This window comes from Gadus macrocephalus, chromosome 9 (assembly GCF_031168955.1).
Source record: "Gadus macrocephalus chromosome 9, ASM3116895v1".
Lineage (NCBI taxonomy): Eukaryota > Metazoa > Chordata > Actinopteri > Gadiformes > Gadidae > Gadus > Gadus macrocephalus.
Window position 1 is genome coordinate 8851521 of NC_082390.1, and position 26762 is coordinate 8878282.

General features: G+C 51.9%; 1 protein-coding gene across 1 annotated transcript in view; it reads left to right on the forward strand.

Moving 5' to 3' along the window:
* Positions 1–25464, forward strand: part of brsk2a (BR serine/threonine kinase 2a) — a 61502-nt gene extending 36038 nt beyond the window's left edge. The window contains exons 10-18 of the mRNA XM_060061574.1: positions 3310–3407; positions 4960–5110; positions 12358–12418; positions 15281–15488; positions 16171–16219; positions 17569–17692; positions 20719–20899; positions 21183–21272; positions 25005–25464. Of these exons, the coding sequence (XP_059917557.1) occupies positions 3310–3407; positions 4960–5110; positions 12358–12418; positions 15281–15488; positions 16171–16219; positions 17569–17692; positions 20719–20899; positions 21183–21272; positions 25005–25195 (1153 nt within the window). The 3' untranslated portion in view covers positions 25196–25464. The remainder of the gene's footprint in view (positions 1–3309; positions 3408–4959; positions 5111–12357; positions 12419–15280; positions 15489–16170; positions 16220–17568; positions 17693–20718; positions 20900–21182; positions 21273–25004) is intronic.
* The last annotated feature ends 1298 nt before the right edge of the window (positions 25465–26762 follow it).

Below are 26762 nucleotides of genomic sequence, written 5' to 3' on the forward strand. Positions count from 1 at the left end.
AGTGGCAAGCACTAACAGTTGTTAGGTTGTCTCCTCCAAAAGTAAGAGCGTTCTAAACAAAGGTGACAGGGGCTTCTCCACTGGGGGCGGTTTAATACACTTACAGCGACCGGTTGTAAAGCAGGAAGGCCCGTACAAGGACCAGCGAGCGGGGGTGTCCCTCTTGTATAGTGCTTTAATAAGGTGTGCGGAGCTGCACGCGCTTTACGAGCTGTTGTGATTGAATATCTGTCGCCACATTTTATTAAGTGGCGTTTCGGTGTCATTCATGGAGACAAGGGTGAAGGGAAAAGCTATCTGGGAGGAAAGCGATGGGCCACGTTGTGTAGGGTGGTGCGTGTCTCTGTGTGATCGCTCCCGGCAGGTGGGGAATAATAGAGTGATGGCGGGGATGGAGGTAGGAGTGTCAGGACAAGGTGAGGGATGCTTGTAGAATAATAACAAAGAGTTGGTGAGAGAGAGAGAGGGGTTGGTGTGAGGGCGAACGGGCCCGGAGTGGAAACAAGAGATCGTGGGGCAGAACTCAACATGCAGGCGGTGTGACCAGAAATAAAAGAGCCATGGAGTACAAAGTAAGTGTAATTGAAAGGCGATTCAAAGGAGGATAGAGATGGCTGGATGGTAATATGGAATATAAAGTGAATATAAAGTGAATGTAAAGTGGTCTGAAGAAAAAGGGAACTCTTAATTCAATGGTTTGGAGATCAAATGGAGGCGGGGGGGGGGGCGGTAGAGAAGGGGGAGAGTGATGGGGAGTGTGAGTGTGTGTGTGTGTGTGTGTGTTTGTGTGTGTGTGTGTGTGTGTGTGTGTGTGTTTCAAGGGAATTAGTAGGGTGTGCCGTTACTTTGAAGCTGTCACCTACCATGTCCGTCAGTATCCCTCCAGGGTGTTGGTTGCCATGTGTGTATGTATAAATGTGCTGGGTGGTCTGCAAGTATATAGAGCTTGTCTTTGAACCGTATTCATCATTCAATGTTATCTTTGGTACTTACTTATCTCTTTTTTGCACGCACGCACGCACGCTCACACAAACATACACACACACACACACACACACACACACACACACACACACACACACACACACACACACACACACACACACACACACACACACACACACACACACACACACACACACACACGCGCAGAGACAGAGAGACACACACACACACACACGCAAACACACACGCGCCCTGCCTATGTGTCCGTCTCCCCCTCGCTCCAGGGGACACACACATCCCATAATTATGCAGGACGTTCACGTTTCCGTCAATCGCCCTTCGCAGCTTCCCTGTTTTTCTGCTGAGGTCGCAGGTTCTTGTCTCCCCCCCCCCCCCCCCCTTGCGCACCCCCGCTGTGGTCCAATCTGTCTTTATAAGGGCGTCCAATCCCTGGCCACCGCTACACACAAGCGCTCTCCCTGTGAGGCTAAAGATATTAGCTGCTGCTGCTCCTCTGTTCCTCCTCCGTCACCGTGAGGGGGGACCAGGAGCTAATAACGTTCAGTGCTTTGGTCCAAACTGCATGGATGCACGGAGGGCTCAGGGCAGGATGAGAGGATGGGCGGGCGACCGTGGATCACACGGCCCGCCGGCCTGCAGGAAGCCTGCATGGACAGGGGGGAGCAGGTTGGGCTTTTTATAAAGAAAAACAGACGTTTATCAAAGTGGAGACGCGATTAGTCATGGTGTCATGTGTAGTCACGTGTGTGTGCGTTGGTGTGTGTGTATGTGTCTTTGCACAAGTGTCTCTAGTCTAGACACACTAAATACACTCGGCAAAAGGCAATCAAAAGTAAGGAAAAAAAACACCAAATTCCTGAAAAGGCACATTAAAACATTTAAAACCGCACAAATGATGTTGCAGAAAGAGGGATGGGAGGTGAGGGGGAGAAAAGCAAAATTTTAAAAACGTGCGTTTGGAGTGCTGCTTCAAAAGAATGGAGTGGGGGGGGTGGTCGCAGATTGGTTTGGGGGGAGAAGAGGGAGAGAGGAGGGGGGGGGAAGGAGAAGGCGATGGAGAGGGCACCCTGGGGTGGCCCGGGTTCGGTGACTGGCTTTGGTGGGAGTACGGTGGAGGAGGGCTGGTGTCGTTCGTCTCTGCCTCTTCACCACGTCACCATGTGACTCATCCTGAGCGTCTGAGTCGCTCTCTGTCTCGTGGCAGCTAAACTAGATTCTCGTCGGCGGTCGGCATTGTCGACGTCTCTCTGGTATGACCTGGTTGTGCGGGTTAAGTCTTATGCATACATCTATGGGTTTATTCCACGTCTGCTGCACGTTGTAAATTAGTTTAAATCAGGTACTGTTTTAAATCAGGACCTGCATCACCAAGAGAAAGGCACACAGTGCATACTAAATTTAGAGAAGGAGTCTATGCATCAGGCAATGAACCAGGTTTCTCTCTCCTATGTGTGAATGGAGAACAAGTAGTGGATCTGGACCCTAAACCAGGAGTAGATCTGGACTGTAAACCAGGAGTAGATCTGGACTGTAAACCAGGAGTAGATCTGGACTGTAAACCAGGAGTAGATCTGGACTGTAAACCAGGAGTGGATCTGGACCGTAAACCAGTAGTGGATCTGGACCCTAAACCAGGAGTAGAACTGGACTGTGAACCAGGAGTAGAACTGGACTGTAAACCAGGAGTAGATCTGGACTGTAAACCAGGAGTAGAACTGGACTGTAAACCAGGAGTAGAACTGGACTGTAAACCAGGAGTAGATCTGGACTGTTAACCAGGAGTAGATCTGGACCGTAAACCAGTAGTGGATCTGGACCCTAAACCAGGAGTAGAACTGGACCGTAAACCAGGAGTAGAACTGGACTGTAAACCAGGAGTAGATCTGGACTATAAACCAGGAGTAGAACTGGACTGTAAACCAGGAGTAGAACTGGACTGTAAACCAGGAGTAGAACTGGACTGTAAACCAGGAGTAGATCTGGACCGTAAACCAGTAGTGGATCTGGACCCTAAACCAGGAGTAGAACTGGACTGTAAACCAGGAGTAGATCTGGACTGTAAACCAGGAGTAGAACTGGACTGTAAACCAGGAGTAGATCTGGACCCTAAACCAGGAGTAGAACTGGACTGTAAACCAGGAGTGGAACTGGACTGTAAACCAGGAGTAGAACTGGACTGTAAACCAGGAGTAGAACTGGACTGTAAACCAGGAGTAGAACTGGACTGTAAACCAGGAGTAGATCTGGACTGTTAACCAGGTGTAGATCTGGACCGTAAACCAGGAGTAGATCTGGACTGTAAACAGACACCTTTGACCAGGTCCTCTCTCTCCTCGTGTGCAGGGACAACCAGGAGAAGATGATCTACTTCCTGCTCCTGGACAGGAAGGAGCGCTACCCGAGCCAGGAGGACCAGAACCTGCCGCCCAGGAACGAGATCGGTGAGACCGGCCCGCTGTGACCTCGCCCCTGGTGCTCCCAGGAGCTGACCAATCACAGTTGACCTCCGTCTTGTGGCTCCAAGGCGCTGACCATTCACAGTTGACCTCCCTATTGTGGAGTCCCAGGAGCTGACCAATCACAGTTGACCTCCCTCTTGGGGTCCCGGGAGCTGACCAATCACAGTAGACCTCACCCTGGTGCTCCGGGAGCTGGCCGGGAAACTTTCATTTTACTACTCACTTATGCATTGAAGTATAACACAGACCAGCTTTCTTTAGGGGTATGCGTGTGGTTCACAGGGGCTATGGGGAATGATTTAAAAAACAGTGTATGGAATAGATTTTTACATGCCACAATAAAACGATGGCGATAAGAAAGACACATATTTAGCTCAGGCCCATTCCGGAGGTATTCCATCCCCTGTGGGCTGTGATGCTGCACCTGTGGGACTGAATGGGGATGTGGTCCTCGTAAAAGGTTAGGGCCTCTGTTATAGACCGTCGATTTGAGGCGGCTGTGGGCACCATTACAGAGTTGTAAAGATAGAGCAGAAAGGAGAGGAAGAGAGCCGGATGGGGAAAATCAACAACCGTAAAACCGCCCCCCTTCCTTCTCTGCTCCCGCACTCCCACCCTCCCCCTTTCCCTCCCTCCCTCTCTCCCACACTATATTTTTCCCTCCTTCCCTCCCTTCCTTTCTCCCACCCTACCTTCCTCCCCTCCCTCCCTCCCTCCGTCCTACCCTCCCTCCCTTTCTCCCACCCTCCCTTACCCCCCCCCCCCCCCTCCCTCCCTACATTTTTCCCTCCCCTCCCACCCTCCCTCGCTCTCTCTTCCCTCCCACCCTCCCTTTCTCCGCCATTGACAAGTGTTGCATTCACACACCTGTGATTGACAAGCCAGAGGGATTCCCTGAACCAATCAGGTGGGATATGACCCGGGGGGCGGTCTCCTGGTCGGTCTCAATGGTCTCATGAGGAGGCTGGCTCAGTCGTTTAGAAACTAGTATCCTTACAGCCCACGTCTCACTCGCTAATGGATGATGGACAGCCATGGCCTTTTATAACAAATTACACCCAAGTAATGGAGCTTAAATCCTACCTGGAGCCCCCTCACCTGAGGCCCCTCACTCCGCTGCGCTCTCACGTCTCAGGGAGAGAACAGCGACTTAGCGCTGATCATGAAAGGTCATGAAAGAGTCCCTGTTGAAGACGGTCTAGGCGTGGCATGTGGCTCAGGAGGTAGAGCGGGTTGACCGGTAACCAGAAGATTGCTAGTTCAATCCCCGGCTCCTCCGAGAGCGTCGAGGTGTCCCTGAGCAAGACCCCTCACTCTTACTGCTCCTGACGAGCTGGCTGTCGCCCTGCATGGTTGACACCCCCCTCGGTGTGTGAAAATGTGCATGAATGGGTGAATGTGAGGTGCTATTGTAGAGCGCCTTGAGGTGCTGCTGGTTAGAAAGGCGCTGTATAAGCGCAGTCCCTCCACCATTTAGTCCATCGGCCGAGGGCTCGGCGGTGAACTGAAGTGCGCCCCCTTTCCTCTCCGCCAGACCCCCCTAAGAAGCGCGTGGACTCCCCCATGCTGAACCGGCACGGCAAGCGGCGGCCGGAGAGGAAGAGCATGGAGGTGCTGAGCGTGACGGACGGGGGGTCCCCGGTGCCCGCCCGGAGGGCCATCGACATGACCCAGCACGGACAGAGGTACAAACACACACACACGCGGAAACACACACACACACACACACACACACACACACACACACACACACACACACACACACACACACACACACACACACAAGATGCATGAACGCACGTACACATGACAGAGGTAGACACAGACACGCATAGACACGCACAAGCATGTATGCACACACACTAAACGAAACACAAAGGCAAGACAGAGATAACACACACACAGACGCACACACACTCACGCAAGCACACAGGCCAGAGGTACGCAACACACAAACACAAGACAGAGGTATGCAACACACACAGATGCACACACATACACACACAAGACAGATGTATGCCGCACCCACACGCACATGCAAACACACACACACACACACACACACACACACACACACACACACGCACACACACACACACACACACACACACACACACACGCACACACACATCTATCTGTGTGTGTATCTGTAAGTCTCCCTGTCTATGTTTCCATTTATCTCTGTATGTGTGTGTGTGTGTGTGTGTGTGTGTGTGTGTGTGTGTGCGTGTGTGCCTGGTCGGTGTGTGTGTGTTTGTTTAGAGATTGACCCCCCCTCACGTTGTCTCCTGTCTTGCTGTAGTAAATCAGTGTACAGTAAGAGCTTGGATATACCTGACGGCATTACAAAACGCAGCCGAGAGGAAAGGTACTCCCGCTTCCCTCCTCCCCTCTTCCGCCTTCTTCTCCCCCCTTCCCCCCTCTGCTGCCCAGCGCTCGCTCTCCCCTCCAATCTCCACTAACCGCTAGCTTGCTAAGCGCGAGCTCGCTAAGCGCGAGCTCCCTAAGCGCGAGCTCCCTAAGCGCCAACTGCCTTGCTGCGCGGGGATAGCCCGCTAACCCTGTGTTCACGTGGATCCAGGCGGGGATGGACGGCCGGCCAGATGTCTCGTGGGAGGGTCTCTCAATGACCACCCTTTGTGTGACATCATGTTGTGATCTTTGACCCCTCCTCCCTCATGACGAAACCACTGAGCCGATCGAACCCATCGGATCATTTCAGTTCATATATTATCTTCCATTCTTTGGAAACAACAACATCACCATAGCAACAGATCGTCATGAGTCTTTCATTAGGCTCCTTCCGTCTGTCTGTCTGTTCCTCCGTCCGTCTGTCTGTCTGTCCCGAGCTGTTCAGAAGGGGCTGTCCGTCTGTCATCTGGTCGTGGTAGGAAGTCAACTTTGAGTTTCGAAGATGTCAACATACGTTGACGAGACCAACCCCCCCCCTCATCTTTGACGTAAATCCATTCTTTTAAGGTTTGGTTGTCAAATACAACAGAAGGTTGTCATCAGGACCTCAATCCATGATGTGTTGAGTGGAAATTCAGAGCGGCTGCAGTATGCTAAGCAATCAAGCTGTGTTTGTGTGTGTGTGTGTGTGCGTGTGTGTGTGTGTGCGTGCGTGCGTGCGTGCCTGCCTGCCTGTGTGCGTGCGCCGTGCGTGCTTCTCATAAAGACTCGTACGTGTGCCCACACAGTGTATATGCTTACATTCATGCCTCATCACTTCAGCCCCTTGTTCAGTCCTCTCCTGGATGTTAATCCCAGGCTCGCCCCCCCCGCTGTGCACCCCGGGGTGCTGCTCTGCCGAGCGCGGCCCACCCAGGACCTCACCGGTCGCGGGGGCGTTATCGAGCATGAGTAATGCTTTCATAAACAACGCCGTCCGCCGCCCGTATATCACCGGCAGCGGAACGCCACAACACAACGAGAGCGGCCAATCAGACGAATGCCTTGAACCCCTCGCTTACGGGCCGACCTTTAAGGTCCACTCGTATAAATCTCCATAAACGCCGCGTCCTGCGTGGTGTCGGCGTGGTGCGAACACCTCCATCACCCTCGATTCAGTCATCAGAGGCCAGACGCTGAGCCGACAGCGGGGGGCTCGGAGCCGTCTCCTCTCCAGACCGGGGGTCCACGGCCGCCGTCGCCCCTGACGATCCATCTCTGTGTCTCCTCAAGCTCTGCCCCCGTCCTCCCCCCCTCCTCTCACCCATCCTGATTTCTTATTCATTTATGAGTTTCATTTCTTTCCTCTCGATCGTCTCCATCCCTCACCCACGGCAGCCTGACCTCAGATAGTTCAGAGCTGTCAAGGCACACTGGTCTCAGCCAATCAGCTCCGTGCGTCCACGTTGCTTCCACCACTCAACTCTTGCAGACCGCTATCCACTGACTTCTGGTCGGCTCTTGTCCCGCTCACTATCTTAACCCTTACTTCCTGTGAGCTGAGCTGTCTTTCGGTCAGCCCTGGTCCCGCCCCCAACTATCTAAACGCTCACTTCCTGTGAGCAGTGTGTGCATCAGTCGCCCTTCCCCGGTGAACATACCCTCATCCTAGGCGTCCGCTCCCTAGCTCTCCCTGGGGGGCTGGGACCCCCTGGGGACGATGTCTCATCCCCACGAGGTGCTCGGGCTCGCCGCCCCCGTTGTGTGAAGACGCTCCTATCTGCTCTCTGGGGGGTCCCAAGCCTCCTCGTAGATCTGTTATCAGCAAGCTTTGTGCTACTTTCAGGGAACCAGGCCTCCATGTGTGGGTGTGTGTGTGTGTGTGTGTGTGTGTGTGTGTGTGTGTGTTTTTGTGTGAGAGCTTTTGTTTGATTGTGTGGGTGTTTGTTTTCAAGTGTGTTTATGTATGTGTCTGTGTCATGGTGTGTGCGTGGAGGCTATATATTTGTGTATGATTGTCAGTGTATGTGTATGTCTGTGTGTGTGCCTGTTTTCATGTGTGTGTGTTTGTTTGTGTCTGTGTGTGCCCGTTGAGCATTGACGATATGCATACGCGGCAGAATCACAGAATCTGGCACCAAAAACATAACCTATAAATATATATTTATAGACATATATCTGAACATAACTTTATCCACTCCTCGGCTCCAAACTTTTTTGGGACGGCAGAGAAGTTTCCCAGGGAGCGTGAGATCAGAGTGTGTGAGCGGGAACGCTGGCTTTGAGACGCGTTTGGTAAAACTTTCCCTCCGCACAGCAACACATAGCATGAGGCACGCCCTACAGTATTACACAGCAGGCCTGCACCCCAGCCCTGCTCTGATATGAATATACAGAAAGATGTGCATGTATACACAAACTTGGAATAATTAAATCCTACATCTTAAGGATGAGCCAGAGGAACTCGGAGGTTAATGAGATGTAAATGAATTATGGAGTGCTGCAGCACAAGTCCCGGAATACCAATCCATTTCCCTCCATCTTCTTCCACTTAAGCTCATGCTGCTCGTCTGCGGTGTGAGGGTGTACGTGTGTGTGTGTGTGTGTGTGTGTGTGTGTGTGTGTGTGTGTGTGTGTGTGTGTGTGTGTGTGTGTGTGTGTGTGTGTGTGTGTGTGCGCGTTGGATCGGACTCGACTTGACAATTTGCTCTTTTGATGCTAATTATTGACTTTAATTTACTTGAGCATGTCAAACGCGTGAAGAGTAAAAGAACATTAAAGGTTGATCTTTCCTCGGGGAGCCGGCGGGGATGTCTACGTGTTTGGATGTTTTCTGCGCCGAGCGGAACAGAGTTGCATTAACGCGCTAAACAGTCTGGGCTCTCCAGTGGCGGCGGCGGCGGAGCGCGCGTGATTCAGAAGAAGGCGAGATTTGTCTGAAAACAAACTCCTCGCGGAGGACTCTCCTTGATCAGCGGCATGAGACGCTCTCCAGGTAACGTCATGTGACAGCGATGGGAAGCAGAGGAGGAAGAGACGCCGCCTCCGTTAGATTCCCGGTGTCACCGTATCAGAGGAGAATCGCGCCCTGCCGTATTGTTCCCGGCGTTCCTTTCGTCACCCTCTCTCCCGGCGTCGGTTATCTGAGCTCCCTGCGATTGTTTTGATCCGTCTCCTGGAGGTCTGTCGGAGGAGGTTATAGTCTGGCACCCATGGGTGGCCCCGTTGAACGCAGCGGAAGGCTCCGTTTCACAAATATGGAGATGAAACGTTTGCCGAGTCACTTGGAGTGGAATCATCGAATTATGGATTAGTTTGAACTGTTAGACACACACACCCCAATTCAGGATTATTATGATAACTATTAGTTATAACTTACACACAAAACCACACGTGCGCCCTCACACACACACTAACACGTTTTCTCACAAACTCTCTCTCTCCCTCACTCATTCACTGTCTCTCTCTCTCACAGACAAACACACACACACTGTCTCTCTCTCTCTCTCTCACACACACACACACACACACACACACACCTACACACACACACACACACACACACACACACACACACACACACACACACACACACACACACACACACACACACACACACACACACACACACACACACACACACACTCACTGTCTCTCTCACAGACAAACACACACTGTCTCTCTCTCTTACACACACACACACACACACACACACACACACACACACACACACACACACACACACACACACACACACACACACACACACACACACACACACACACACACACACTGTCTCTCTCTCTCTCTCTCTCTCTCTCTCTCTCTCTCTCTCAGATACAGACACACACACTCTCGATCTCTCTCACACACTCTCACACAGACTCTCTCTCTCTCTCTCTCTCTCTCTCTCTCTCTCTCTCTCTCTCTCTCTCTCTCTCTCTCTCTCTCTCTCTCTCTCTCTCAGACATTCTCTCTCTCTCTCTCAGACACTCTCACACACACGGACACACCCTGGCCTGGTTTGGCCATTAGACAGATGACAGATGATTGTTTAGCTATGTGTGGCGTGGCCCACTATAAATAACGTCCGCGTCAACACTAATTCATCGTCCCAGCGCGGAGGCAGGCTGGGACCCTGACAGCTCATTACAGCTACGGCATAACCATCTGTAACACTTGCTTTAAACACACACACACACAAACGCAGCACTAACAGGGGCCCCGAACCACATGCTAGCCCGGGCCCTTGAGGCTCTCCGCTGGGGCCCTGAGTGGCACTTGGAGGCTGTGTTTGTGTACACATGACAACATTACCCACCGTAGACAGCCTGCTTTGAGGCCATCCCAGGAGTGGGTTTGGTGAATGCTAGCAGATGGCTGTCAGTTGTGAGTGTCAAAGCCTTTATGAAGGGTAAGGTGGAGTGGAAACATGTTTTCAGGGTGGGGATAGATCTTCAAGTATAAATGTTGCATTTTGTATGGATGTGTTTATGTGTGTCTGTGTATGTCTGAGAGTGACTGAGTGTGAGTTTGTGTGTATGTGTTTGTGTGTTTATATATGCAGTTGTTTGTTTGTGTGTTTATATATGTGTGTGTATTTTTGTGTGTGTTTATATATGGTTGTGTGTCTGTGAGTGTTTGTGTGTTTATATATGTGGATGTGTGTGTTTATATTTGTGTACATGTGTGTGTTTATATGTGTGTGTGTGTGTGTGTGTGTGTGTGCTATTGTGTGTGTTCATATGTGTGTGTGTGTGTGTGTGTGTTTGTGTGTGTGTGTGTGTGTGTGTGTGTGTGTGTGTGTGTGTGCTTATATATATGTGTGTGTGTTTATATATGTGTGTGTGTTCAGTGTGTTTCTTATAAGAGTCCCCCGGAATGTGCAGTTTCTTTGATCTCAAGGTCTCAGCCTTGACCTTGAATGGCGCGTCCAAGGTCACTGCCCTCCGTCCTCCCTTTAGGGACCCTAGGGGACAATAGCTGAAACACCTTCGGCCCCTGTACTCAGAAGATGATGACGTGATGCTGGCTTCAGCGCAGCAATAATTAATTTTCCTAGCTCTGGTTCACAGTCTTCCTCGGGACGAAGGTCAGGCCTCCTGCCCCACTAAAGAAGCGGGCCAGGGAGGGCCGCCATTTTGTCTTTTATGCTCTTCCTCATAGGAGAAACGGCCATGTTGTGATATCTATTCTCAATATAATATAGTATAATGTAGTGTGGTATAGTGTAATATAGTAAAGTGTAGTAGTGTAATGTAATATAATGTCATATAGTGTAGTGTAGTGTAATTTAATGTAATATAGGCAAGGCAAGGCAAGGCAACTTTATTTATATAGCACTTTTCATACACAAGGCAGACTCAAAGTGCTTCACATATAAACATTGTCATACAATTAAATAAAATAATAGGTAAGTAAAAGAAAAACATATGCACATTTTTTTTTTGCATTTTAGTATTAAAATAGAAAATAAAGGCAAAGTTAAAAAAGCTTTTTAGAAAGTGCAATGTATTTAAGATTTAGCAGAAAGCTATAGCAAACATAAAAGTCTTCAGTCTTGTTTTAAAGGTGCTCAGAGTTGGGGCAAGTCTTAAATCCTCTGGGAGTTTATTCCAGCTATTTGTTGCGTAGTAACTAAATCCTGCTTTCCCATGTTTTGTGTTTACTCTGGGGATAATTAACAGATTGGTCTCAGAGCTTAATATAATATAATATAATATAATACAATACAGTGCAACGTAATGTAAGGTGATGTTATCTAAAATATGCATCCAAAGTAGAAGTGGATATTTGAAGATGGAAAGTGGAAACACCTCAACATGTAAATAATAATAACTGAGATCAGAAATATTGTTTGGTATCGATAGATAATGCGTTCACTATCAAAGGAAAGTGTGGAGCGAAGACGAAGAGCGGTCTTCACAGATCATACAAGTTTGAAGACAAAAAAACAGACATGCGAGGACAGAGGAACAAGGACAAGGAGACGGAGAGGGAGCTGATCGGTTACAGAGCGGGGAGACAAAGTCTGGGACGATAAAAGTGCAGCTGGTGACTCTGGAGTGTTGACTGATCTGAGTGTGTATGTTTCTGTCAGGGGTGTGTGTGTGCGTGTGTTTTTGTGTGTTTGTGTGTTTGTGTACATGATGGACTCAGATGTTTCCTGTTGTTCATTTGTAGGCCTACACACCAACTTGAGGAATAAGACAAAACATGCAAACAAAATGACCGCAAACTGACAAACCCAAATATAACTATTTACGATGCATGCCTATAATGTATCCTAATTAGCATCTAATGCTAATTTCAGTGCTGATCGACATACACAAACACACACGCTTGAGGGGCGTGAGGCTTTGTGCTGAGCTCAGTGTGATGCTTAATGTTGCTGTGGTGCTTTCTAACCTTGCTTCAGGCTCCCCTCTCTCTACCCGTTTCACTGGACGCACCAAAGGATTTTGATGGATTCTCATGGATTGCTTCTGTGTGTGTGTGTGCGTGTGTGTGTGTGTGTGTGTGTGTGTGTTTGTCTTGATAGGTCAAGATCTATCAGTGGAGCCTCCTCTGGACTGTCTACCAGCCCACTCAGTAGCCCGCGGGTAAGTACAGTGCGCCGAACACACACACACACACACACACACACACACACACACACACACACACACACACACACACACACACACACACACACACACACACACACACACACACACACACACATTGCCTCTCTTTGTCACACACACACACATTGTCTCTCTTTGTCACACACACACACACACACACACACACACACACACACACACACACACACACACACACACACACACACACACACACACACACACACACACACACACACACACACACACACACACACACACAGAATTCCAGACAGAACCCCGGTCATCCCATTGCTCTTCCCGCCCATGTCACCGGGGTTGAAAATAAACACGGTTGCCATGGTTCCACTGCGACTGCCGCCGCCGCCGCTGAGTGACCTTTAACAGAGCCTAGCGAACGCAACATTAGCGCAGTGTGACAGCAATATCACTCCATTGAGCTCAGCAAATTACATTCTGTTTGCCAATCGAGTGCGTTATTAGTCCAAAATGAAAAGCTTTTAGCAAGGCCGTATGTTTTAATACGTGAGTCAGAGGCAGAAGCCGCCTTTCCTGGAAGACAAGGAGTCTGTCTGCAATCTGTCAGCAGTCTGTTCCCATCGGCTGTTAGATTAGGGTTTGTCTGCACGCTTTTTTGGCGTGTCCACTCCGCTAAGCCCCCGAACAACAGACAGTGATCCGGGTGCACCGACAATATACCGTCACAACACAAACCTCCCTCCTCCTCGCCTGTGAAACCCTTCCCTCGCTGCATCCTCTGACTCATGTTGTGCGTCGCTCCGTCTCTGTTGCTGAGTCTGAGCTCAATCCAGCTCAGCGATGGCTGCGGAAAATCCCTCTGAGCCCGCTTAGAGGAACGGAGCTCGAGAGAAACTTCTCCAGCTGGATAGTCAGAGAGGGCTTGAGATGAGCCGGGATCTGTTTCCCAGCGTTTCGTGACTTGCAGGTCCTTTGGGGCCGAGCTGAAAGGGAAAAGGAATTGTGGTCCTCCCAGTTCGAAACATGCTCCGCAAACACACGTATGGCCAAACAGATGTTAATGGTAAATGGACCGCATTTATACAGCTCTTTTCTAACCAGTGGCCACTCAAAGCGCTTTACAATATTGCCTTAACATTCACCCATTTAGCACCCATTCACTCACTGACGGCGATGTCATCCATGCACGGCGGTAGCTAGCTCGTCAGGAGCAGTCAGGGTGAGGCGTCTCGCTCAGGGACACCTCGACACTCAGCTAGGAGGATCCAGGGATCGAACTAGCAACCTTTCGGTTACAAGTAAATACGCTCGACCTCCTCAGCCACATCTAATTACCCGTCGGATGTAGTCGTTTTAAATAATCCTTCTCACACAAACCCCTGCAGAAAATTGAACTGCAAGGTTTAAATTCTGTTGAGGTTTAAACTGCGCAGTGCCAAAGAATGGACCAGCCCCCCTTAAAGATAGACCCCCTAGGATCCTTATCTCCCCCATGCCCTGGGCGACCGGGAGATCTGACATTGCGTTAAGCCCAGAGCAGGGGTCCGGTTGTGAGTGGCAGCCCTCATCTGTTGCACTGCGGTGCTGTATCTCTGCACGTCTGTCTCTGCCTGCTTGGTCTCCTGCTCATTTCATCACCTCCATCTCTTCTTCCTCAATCTTTGTTTTGCTGAAAACCTTTTTTCATTTAATTTGATGTTGTTTGCTTGTTTTGTTTTCTTTCTCTTTGTCTTTTCGGTTTGATGGACCAATTGGTCTAACTGCATGTTTTTATTTTTGTTTTTCGCCTTCCTTCATCCTCTGCATCGTCTCCACTCTCCTCTTCTCTCTCCTCTCTCTTCTCCTCTCTCCACTCTCCTCTCCTCTCTCCACTTTCCTCTCTCTTCTCCTCTCTCCTCTCTCCTCTCTCCTTTCCTCTGTCCTTTCCTATCTCTACGGTCCTCCCTTTACCTCCATCGTCCTCGTCTCCTCTGTCCTCTCCTCTCTCCTCCGTCCTCCCATACCCCTATCGTCTCCTTTGTCCTTTCCTGTCACCTCACCGCCGTGTGTCTGTGTCCACCCCTCCGTCGCTCGTGACCGTGCCGTGCCGTGCTCTCGTTTCGCTTCTCGTCTCTCTGCTGCCTGTCCTCACATCCCGACCCCCCCGCTGTGCCCCCGCAGCCCGTCAGAAAGTTCTGCGTCCCCCCCCAGTCCCCGGACCTGTCCCCGTCCCCCACCTCCTCCAGCCCCTTCCTGTCCCCGGACGCCCCCCTCAGCCCCCACCCCGCCACCCCCAACTCCCTCAGTCCCAGCGCCGAGCCGCTCCCCTCCGCCCTCAACAAGACCCAGACCCTGCCCTCCAAGCCCAGCCTGGGCCCCAAGCCCCTCCAGGCCGCCCGCTCCAACCCCCTCCCCGAGGGGCCTGACGCCCCCCCTGCCGCCAGGCCCGAGCCCCCCAGCCCCTCCCACTCGCCCTCCCAGCCCCCCCCCTCTATCTCCGTGGCCCCGCCCACCACACCATCCGTGCCCACCGTGTCCCCCACCACCCCCACCCCCACCACCCCCACCACGCCCACCACCCCCACCACGCCCACCACGCCCACCACGCCCACCACGCCCACCACGCCCACCACGCCCACCACGCCCATCAGGCCCACCAGGCTCTTCCCATGCAGCCCCCAGGGGCGGCGGCCTGCCCTGGCGCCTACCACCCTCCCCCTGGCCTTCCCCCTGGCGGGCCCCTTCGTCCCCGTGGCCCCCCCCCGCTCCCCCATCCGCCTGCACCACTTCCACCCGCTGCCGCCCCCCCCCTCCTCCTCCACCTCCTCCTCCACCTCCCCCCCCGCCGCTGACCAGCCGCCCAAATCTATCCCCCTCATCCAGGTGACCCCCCACCCCTCCCCCCGGGGCAGCCCCCTCCCCACCCCCAAGGGCACGCCGGTGCACACGCCCAAGGACAGCCCGGCGGGCACGCCCACGCCCACGCCCCCGCCCAGCCCGTCCATCGGGGGCATGCCCTGGAGGACGCGCCTCAACTCCATCAAGAACAGCTTCCTGGGCTCGCCGCGCTTCCACCGCAGGAAGCTACAAGGTACGGGGACGGGGTTGGGTCGGGGTGGTAAGTTAAGTTTGTCGGCGCCTCTATTCTGTTATTTACGGTAGCCTTTTACGCGTTGCTAGGGAGTGCGCAGGGATCACTGCGTTCTTGGGGTGACCAGGGGTTTTCCGCCGTTGTAGCGATGCTGTATTGATATGCTGTGGAGAGCTTGAAATAAATGTACTAAACAAGTTGTATAAGAACAATTATTGGAGTTTAACGGGGGGGGGGGGGGGGGACTTCAAACTACCTCTTTTTAATTGTGGTCTCGGGTTCATCCATCGTCTGTTTTCTTTACGAATCATTTGTCTTTGTCTATAAAGACATTATAAATAACGCCGAGCGCTCGTAAACTTTGCGGACCCCAAAGTTTACGTCTTAAACGAGCTCGCCTGCCAAGACTCATAAAGCATTAATTTCATGCTTTTGGATTTCTGAGGCAACGCCCGCAAAATGTTTGGTATTTCTGCTTAATTACCACAATTAATCAATTCTCAAAAATGAGAATAAAACATTAACTCTTGTCGGCCGAGCGTAGCATAACTTCAGCCCAGATTAAGGCGTGCACCGACTGCTTCTCGTGCTCCTCTACGTGTCTGAGGAGTTTCATGGAAGCTACTCTGTGTCTCGAGCTCTGACCGCTGTGACCACTCGGTGCTTCTCTCCGCCCTCACAGTTCCCACACAAGAGGAGATGTCCAGCCTCACCCCAGAGTCGTCTCCAGAGTGAGTAGACCTTCCAGAGCCTCACGTGGGCCTTACGTTCAGAGCCTATACAGGCCTTATAGTACTCATAGAGGCACAGACTGCCAGGCAGACAGGCAGACAGACTACCAGTCAGACAAACAGACCAACAGCCATCAGACAGACAGACTACCTGTCAGACAGACGGACAGTCAGTCAGCCAGTGAGAAAGACAGACCACCAGTTAGTCAGACAGACAGCCCACCACAAAGACAGACAGACAGACCATCAGTCAGACATATATTGCACCAGTCATTCAGACAGTCAGCGCACCAGTTAGACAGACAGTCCACAAGTCAGAGAGACATACCACCAGTCAGAGAGCCCTTCTGATATAATGCTCCTGGAGGCTGAATGTTTCATGGAGTTAGTTCCAGCTCGCAGCGTTGACGTAACCTGAGCTCTGCCTCTTTTTTCCCGTTTGGTGTCTTTGAAAAAACGCCGGCCGGTTCTGCTTCTTAGGGAGCTGAGCCCGTCTTAAGACTTAAGGATTTCCCAAAGTTATTTTAGGACCAACTCTACACAAAAATATAAAAATAACATTCAATGATCGTTTTGTACATATATACATGTACCTATATCATGATATATACACATATATTTAAGTGTAAATAATACTTCAAGCCTTCAATCATAATAAGAGCAGTACCAAAAAGGCTTCATATAAAACTGATGATGTGATAGTTTGTCTGAGAGGGATAATTAGGAGATCATTAGGAGATACTTATTAACCGTACGGGGCTTGGGGCTAGCCTGGACATATCATGACAAGTGGAGCTGCATTTGATCAGGCTGTAGGAGCTGAGAAACTTTCCCCTTCTCTACAAGTTTGGGATTCACTAAGATGTTCTGATATTTTGCCCCAGGGACTGCATGAAATATGAAAGAAATCAAAGAAGTCAACCCAGCGTGTCTGGCGTGTGTGTAGGGACAGGTTCAGTTGGGTGGATTAATCTACGCCTCCCTCTCTCTGCACCTGTCCTGTCCTCTGTTTATCTCTCTCTCTCTCTCTCTCTCTCTCTCTCTCTCTCTCTCTCTCTCTCTCTCTCTCTCTCTCTCTCTCTCTCTCTCTCTCTCTCTCTCTCTCTCTCTCTCTCTCTCTCTCTTCCCCTCTCCCTGTCCCTCTCTCTCTTCCACTCGCTCTCTTTCCCCCTCTTCCTCTCTCTCTCCCCCTCTCCCTCTCTCTTCCCCTCTCCCTGTCCCGCTCTCTCTTCCCCTCGCTCTCTTTCCCCCTCTTCCTCTCTCTCTGCCCCCCTCCCTCTCTCTCTCCCCCTCTCTGTGAGCCAGCACTGTGTAGACGCAGTCTGTTAACCATGTAACCTTCCTCACAGACTCGCCAAAAAGTCCTGGTTTGGGAACTTCATCAGCCTGGAGAAGGAGGAGCAGATCTTCATCGTCATCAAAGACAAACCTCTGAGCTCCATCAAGGCTGACATCGTACACGCCTTCCTCTCTGTACGTACACGCACACGCCTAGACGCGCACGCACACACACACACGCACTCATGGACGCACCCATGCACGCATTCACAAATTCGCACTCATGCACACATTCAAACACACATTCGCACAAACACGCACACAGACACACACACGCACACCCACAAATACACAAGCACCTAACACCTTCACACACACGCACACCCACAAATACACATGCACACACACACATTCCTGATCCGCGACACTGCATTTCATCCAGTCGCAGCGCTCTCAAGTCCTGACATTCTGACACGTAATCCTCGGTTCTAAAGCCGGTTCTGTTGTCTGACTCTGATCGTTTCCTCTTTCAACTGCTGTTCCGTGTCTGTCTGTGTCTGTCTCTCTGTGTCTCTCTGTGTCTCTCTGTGTCTGTATTGATGCATGCAGCTGATTTTGTTTTTGTGTGCGCTTGACCTTGATAGAGAACTTTGCCAATTCTAACAGAATCTGTGATTGCCTTTGCCGCGAGGCAAGCTCTCTCTCGCACTCTCTCTCTATCTCTCTCTCTCTCTCTCTCTCTCTCTCTCTCTCTCTATCTCTCGCTCTCTCGCTCTCTTGCTCTCTCTCTCTCGCTCTCTAGTGTGTGCTAACATGCGTCTGATTTCTGTCGCCGTTCAGTAACGCTTCCATTTTCTCCGTGGCTTAAGGTCAATAGAAAATCAACACAGAGCGCCTGTCATTAGCATATAGATGCTGCGCTCGCAAACTCTTGTATTGTGTACTGTGTGTGTGTGTGTGTATGTGTGTGTGTGTGTCTGTGTGTGAGTCCACCTTTTCCGAGCATGCAGGTTAATACCTGTGTGAGTGTGTGTGTGTGTATGTGTGTGTGTGTGTATGTGTGTGTGTGTGTCTGTGTGTGAGTCCACCTTTTCCGAGCATGCAGGTTAATACCTGTGTGAGTGTGTGTGTGTGTATGTGGGTGCGTGTGTGTAAAACAAAGCAGTTTGAGGAATAGATTGCATCAGCTTGTTTGTTATTATTGGTTATTATTTGTGTGTGTGTGGAGTTAGGGTCTAATAGGTGTGCACACATCCCATCACATCTGAATATGCGCCCTTTACAGCTCTATGAAGGTATCAACAAACGGGGCAGGGGAAGCATCTCCCAGCCAGCCACCCTGAGCTCCGGGGGGTCTCGCGCGTGGCAGACATTGACCCCCCCCCCCTCCCCCCCGGCATAGAGCCCTTTGTGGGGGGGGGTGCTCTTGAGCAAAGCCTCATTAAATGGACGCTCTGCTGCGGGCTAAAGTCCTGCTCTTGACCTCCACCACCCCCTCCCCCCCGTAGCACGGCCCCCCCCCCCCGACGCGTCAGGGGGGGGGGGGTTTGATTGGCAGGTGAAGGGGTGAGGTTGTATTTCTCATTAAGGGGCCGTCAAACCCTCGTCAACACCCGTCGGTCGAGAACCAATAAGAAGCGTCGGTTCATCGGGCGGCAGATCCATCTTGGGGTGGGGGGGGCCGGGGGGTTGAGTGGTGGTGCGAGGGGGGGTGGGTGGTTGATTTTGACACACACAGACGCACACACTCACTCGCTTTCGCACATTTACACACACACACACACACACACACGGTTGAACCCCCCCCCCTCCCCCCACACACAAACACTCAATCGCATCCACGCACACACACACACTTATACACACTACAAACACATGCATATACACACACACACACACACACACATTTACACACACACACACACGCACACACACTACACACACTTCCTCACACACTCACTCACTGTCGCACACATACAAATATACAATACACATACACATACTCACACACATTACACTAGAAATACAGAAACACACATGCACACACACACGCACGCAAGGCATGCATATGAAGCGCCCTCGTTCTGACCTTCTGAGCCCCAAGGTGTGCTCGGTAAATTAGACAGCACTTTATCCGCGTTTATTTATATTATTTCCTTGAGTTTCCTCATTCTTTTGTCTTCTCGGTTATTTCATGTATTTACCTCCTTTCAAAGTAAGCAGACATTTTATTGCACACATATTGAATTGTGTTACGTTATAAAGAGTTTATTTTAACTGTTTTACATAAAGAACGAGATACTGTTGGCGTCAAATGTGGCATTTCAATTAAGTTGTGTTTGGTTTGATTGAATATCCCGTGGTTTCCTCCTCTTCTTCATCTCGCCTCTCTGTGGTGCCGCCGTGCCTCCACCCATCCACAACCCCATCACCCCCTCTACCTCCACCACCACCACCACCTCCACCATCCTGACACCACCTCCACCATCCTGACACCACCTCCACCATCCTGACACCACCTCCACCTCCACCTTCCTGACACCACCTCCACCATCCTGACACCACCTCCACCTCCACCATCCTGACACCACCTCCACCATCCTGACACCACTACCACCTCCACCTCCACCATCCTGACACCACCACCACCTCCACCATCCTGACACCACCTCCACCTCCACCATCCTGACACCACCACCACCTCCACCATCCTGACACCACTACCACCTCCACCATCCTGACACCACCACCACCTCCACCATCCTGACACCACCTCCACCTCCACCATCCTGACACCACCTCCACCTCCACCATCCTGACACCACCACCACCTCCACCATCCTGACACCACTATCACCACCACCTCCACCATCCTGACACCACCACCACCTCCACCATCCTGACACCACCACCACCTCCACCATCCTGACACCACTATCACCACCACCTCCACCATCCTGACACCACCACCACCTCCACTATCCTGACACCACCACCACCACAATCCTGACACCACCTACCCATCCATAACCACCTCCACCATCCTGACCCCACCCCCCACATCCAACTCCATCACCCCGCAATCCACCTCCACCCTCAAAACCACCTCCGCTAACACCCCCACCTCCACCTCCACCTCACAACCATCTCCCCCACATCGACCTCCTTCTCCACCTCCACAAACACCTCCACCCTCGCCCCCACATCCACCTCGTCCCCAGATCCCCAGCCTGAGCCACAGCGTCATCTCCCAGACCAGTTTCCGGGCGGAGTACAAGTCTGCAGCGGGGCCGGCCGTCTTCCAGAAGCCCGTCAAGTTCCAGGTGGACATCAGCTACACCGAGAGCACCGGCGCCACCAAGGAGAACGGCATCTACTCCGTCAGCTTCACCCTGCTCTCAGGTGGGGGCCCGACACACACACACACACACACACACACAGGCACACGCTGGGGCACACACGCGCAGACACACACACACACACACACACACACACACACACACACACACACACACACACACACGGGCACACAGGCATACGCACACGCACACATAGACACACAAGGGCACTAACCGTGTGTGTAATTTCTGTTTCTTTCTGATCTGCCATCTTATCCTATCTAACTGCATGTGTGCGTGTGTGTGTGCATGTCTGTGTGTGTGTGCGTGTGTGTGTGGGTGTGCAGGACCCAGCCGGCGTTTTAAGCGGGTGGTGGAGACGATTCAGAGCCAGTTGTTAAGCACACACGACCAGCCAGCGGTACAGCAGCTGTGTGGTGAGTAACCCCACCCTAACACCACCTGTCCCCCAGCCTCCCCCACCCAACCACACACCTCCATCCAGCTCCCTTCCACCTCCAGCCTCCCAGTCCAAGCCACCACCATCACCCTCACCTTCGTCCAGCGCCCGTTTCCTACCGGCCAACGTTGGCTCACACCTCAACAACGAATCACACAAAACCTCTGGGGGAAATGACATCCCGAGCAGTAATACGCCCAGAGGCAGCCTGGTCTAAACCGAAGATCCACCGCAGGTTATAAACTCTTCTGATAACTCTTTACTTCTCCAAGGGATAGATTGTCCTCCCCCTTTCAAGAGCTTTGATTGTGAACCCCCCCAACGAGACACTCAAAGTGTTTAGTGTGCTGTGGGGACAGCCTCGTTACCCAAAATACCCGGCGAGCAGACGAACAACGTGAAGAGGAACAGACATCTTTTCCTTTTACTCTTTCTCGTGTCGTTTCATCTGTGTGGCACCATCGCCCCCTGCTGGTGGGAACAGAGAACGCACCCTGTCTTTGCACTCACTTCAACTTAAGATAGTTGAAGGTTGTCATCTGGCAGCTTTCTGACCTTACGCTCAACCTAAAGAGTAGTCTAGCTCAACATCACATTCTCCCTGAACTAAGTCAGATATGTCCCACAGCTATATAATGAATCATTGCTACACGCCCTCTGAAGTTCAAAAGTAAGATAACTTGAGTCTTAGCTTGCTTTTGAATTCAGCCGGTGTGTGTGTGTGTGTGTGTGTGTGCAGTAATGGCTGAACTTTATGAGAAAAGACAACATTGTTGAGTCCCTCTTTACGTTTGCTGCGCCACCGACACCACTCCTTTCATGCTGCATCCTTTAGCGGCAAGCGGCGGCAGCTAGTGATTAAGGAAGGACATGCCAGCGCATGACAATGGCCGACAAAGGACGCAATCAAGCCAGCTCATTACTTCTGCTAATCTGCGGACCGGGAGACGCCTGGCGAGACAAAGCATGAGGAGGAAGAAAATGGGGTAGAGACAATGAGGAGGTGGAGGGAAAGACGCGATCACCTTGTAGAACTCGGCCAGACGCCGTACCGAAGAGAAGCTCAAACAAGGTGTTTAGGGACATAAGCTTCAGTGGTTAGGTTGAACCTCACAAAGCACGGGGGGGTTGTGTTGTGTTTTAGATCAAAACAACGAAGAGAGGAGCACTGGTTCACTGCACACATTTTTAAGAAAGGGTGTCGGAGTATAACGGAATGGGGCCGTCACACATTTACAGATGAAGAGACACAGGCACGCGCCCACACACACACACACACACACACACACACACACACACACACACACACACACACACACACACACACACACACACACACACACACACACACACACACACACACACACACATATACGCACGCACAAATATGCACACACGCTCCCAGAATGCACTGGGGGTAGTGTGAGTTCCCGGCTGCGTGCTGGAAGTCGGTAGCTTGCAGAAAGAAACTCCAAAAACTCCATAAAAGAGATTAAAAAGGGATGATTTAGCAACATCGCGTCGACACCGACTGATACACGGATCTCCTCTGGACCGGAACACTCGGCTCCCCATCCAGACATTTTTTGAACATGCTGATGCCCCGATCATTATCAGCCTCCATGAGGCCGTGCTTCACAGATGGCTGTGTTGCCAACTGTTTAAAAAACTGCAAAAGTATTTAAAAAGAGTGCTTTTAATGAGCGATGGTTCCCCGCGCTGGACGGCGTGCGCCGCGTCGACAGAAAGGAGCACACTCCCGTTTTATTTGCCTCGTTCCTCAGCGCCGTCGCCCTCACTGGCTCCCCAGGCAGCAGCGGCCCATTAAGAGCCCATAAAGACACACACTGTATTCAGCACCGGATCATTCATATCTCTGCCGTAAACACACGTGCGCACAAACAGATACGCACTGGCGCACAGCCGCACAGCCGCACACGCTCTTACATACTGCAAAAGACAAGCTGTAAACATCATCGCAAAAATCGACCTTTTATTTGACTTATTGGTAAGACCATCGCAATACTAACTACTAACATACTAGTCCTTTTAAACCCGGAGGGAGAGGTCGGCTTTGAACAGATTTCATTGGTTTAATGTTACTGATTATCTTGTCTAGTATTGTTTTGATCCCATTTCCAGGCCTTGAACGATTCGCGACTCCCAACACCTATGTAAGGGATAATGTATAGAACGCCGATCTTTATCGGGAAAATAAGCCCCGACTGGGCGAACCGGACACCGATGCAAAGCGGAGGTGTCTTGCTTCACCCTGAAGGGGCTTATTTTCGATAATGGCCGTCGACGTTCTACACATTATCCCACTTATTACACGGCTACATGCAAAGACAAAACAATAACTTCACACAGTGTGTCTTTTTACAATTTATTTGTTACCAGCATAGTGTTGATCAGCAGAGAAATAGTCCACCAAAGACGTTGACGTCGCTTAGCAACCGAGAACGCTGGGTTGATAAGGTACCGGATACGAAAGACGGCAAAAAATCCACTTTCCTTGACAGCGGTCATTATATGGTTAGCAACGGTGAATTATCAAAAGATTATTCACCTCTGGAAGTTGTGAAGGCCCATGCAAGTGAACGGAGCGTTCCACAGCATTGAGAAGAGCTGTGTAATAAATCAGTAATAATCCACAAAAACTACAGTTCTTCTGCAGTACATGCTTCTTTCACCCCTCTGGGGTCTCCTCTTGAACCCTGACCACTGGGGGGCAGGGGAACCCGTCTCCGAGCTTTGGGACCCCCACCAAGGTCCTCCTGCAGCAACCGCGTCTCGTCCTGGGACTGTGGTTCCTGGGGATCCACTGTCCGTCCGCATGTCTGTTTCCAGATATCTTCAACAGATATCATCCACACAGAACGTGACGTGAAGGATTCCTCTCAGGGACGTGTCACTACGTCTGCCCGGTGCGCCTCCTAGCAGTGCCTAGAAGAAAGGATCGCTCAAGGTGTCGTCTCCGGGTTCTGAGGAGCTTTGAGACTGGCCCCTGGGTGCGCGTCTACCAGCCCAGGCCCTGCCCGGGAACCCTTGAGCATTCAGCATTTAGTCAGACAACTTCCCTTCACTCCTCTGAAGTTCACTCGTTTAACAAAGTCTTTTATGGATCGGTGCCGGGGTGCCTTAAATGTGGAGGAGCCGTAGGGAGGAGGAATACAAGGTTATCCCTCAGTCTTCCTCCTCCTCCTCCTCCTCCTCCTTCTCCTCCTCCTCCTCCTCCACCTCCTCCTCCTCCTCCTCCTCCTCCTCCTCCAACTCCTCCTCCACCTCCTCCTCCTCCTCCTTCTCCTCCTCCTTCTCCTCCACCTCCTCCCCCCCACAGTCCTCCACCGATAGCCCCAGTTTTGCACCCAGCGGTCTCCACCCAAAGTCCCAGTCCTCCACCCACGGCCCCAGTGCTCCACCCACAGCCCCAGTCCTCCACCCACGGCCCTCCTCCTCCACCCACGGCCCCAGTCCTCCACCCACGGCCCTCCTCCTCCACCCACGGCCCCAGTGCTCCACCCACGGCCCCAGTGCTCCACCCACGGCCCCAGTCCTCCACCCACGGCCCCAGTCCTCCACCCACGGCCCCAGTCCTCCACCCACGGCCCCAGTCCTCCACCCACGGCCCTCCTCCTCCACCCACGGCCCCAGTCCTCCACCCACAGCACCCGGTTCTCCGTGACGTAAACTCCGCCACTTCTTTCAGACGAGAGGAACGGCCAGGTGCACCACCAGCACCTCCACCACCACCACCACCACCTCCACCTCCACCACCCCCCGGGCACGCCCACCAAGCACTACCCCGCCTCCCCGTCGCCCGTCCGGAGGCAGGACTCTGACTGTAGCGGCCCCCGGAGCCCAGGGGGGCCCAGGCTGGGGGTCCCTGAGGACTCCTAGTTCCCGAACCCCCCCCTCTCGACAGCATTCCGACTGTACCCGGATCACTTGACCCCCCCCCCCCCCCCCCCCCCCCCCCAAATGGACACTTTATCATGCAACCTTTTGTATGAGGAACAGAGTGACTTTGCAGAGACAGAGGTAGAGATGTACGAGTGTTCATGTTATTGAGAGGCTGCTGATGCTTTCCTCTCGCCCTGCAAGCTGTGCAGCGCACCTCGACGCAACACACTCCACCACACCGCCATCCCCGTCTCCACCTCCATCCCCTCCAGCCCCTCCATCACCTCCACCCCCCGCCCCCCCCCTGCTGCCCTGACAACCCGTCTCTATGCACCGTGCTGCCCCCCCGTCTCACCCTCCATCTTCACCTCCACCACCTCCACCACCTCCACTCCCGCCCCCCCGTAACAAACCGTTTCTCCACACCGCGTGCTGCTCCTCTGTTTGATGACCTCACTTGTTCTCCCCCCCCCCCCCCCCCCCCCCAGGTATCATCCAGAAAAGCTACTAAGCCCCTCCTACTTCTCCTCCTCCTGCTGCTGCTGCTCCTCCTTCTCCTCCTGCTGCTGCTCCTCCTTCTCCTCCCTCCCTCTCCCCCCTCCCTCTGCTTCCAACCAAGTGATGGACAGCTGTGGCCGGTGGGCGCGGGGGCACCCAAACTTTATGGTTGTCGTAATAATTCCCCCGGAACACCTTGGGTGATGGGGTGGTGGTTACCATGGAAATGGACCACTCCCCTCCACTCAGGGCTCCACCTGTCCCCCCCTCCCCCACCCCACCTTACTCTGCTTCTCTGTACCCACATACACCTTCTATACTCAGATTCACACACACACACAAACAAGCACACACACACACACAAACAGATATTATAGTTAACCAAAAGGCTTTTCTTGTTTTTCCGATTGTCTCGGACTATTCCTCCATGGCACCGCCCACATGTCACACATCTACAGTCCACACACACACACACACACACACACACACACACACACACACACACACACACACACACACACACACACACACACACACACACACACACACACACACACACTCTCTGGAGAACACACTAGAACCATTCAAGCGAGAGGGAGAGAGAGGCATGGGGGGCACTTGAACTCGGACACTCTGTGGATTGGGTTATTTGCTTTTTAATGTATTTTCATCTGGAAGAGAACATGGAGCAGAATTGATTAGATTGGTGAGGGATGTGAGTAAACAACAACCAATGACCACAACAACGACAACAACAACCACAAACCCAACCACCACAACAACCCTAAACGACTGCAAAGGATTGTGGGAGGGGAGGGGGTGGGGTGGGGATGTAATGGGTGGGCCCCTGAACATGAATGATCTATTCTGATGATCTGTACAGACTTATATTGTTTTGTTTGTATAAAAAAAAATGAAATTTTAAATGTGTAGCTGTGACGCCATGTTTAGATATACCTTATCATTAGGGCCAGGTTTACAAAAAAAAAAGAATACTAAAAAATATATCACACAAAATCCCCTGCGCCTGACATGCTATAGGCCCGATTCCATCTTATGTTGTTTT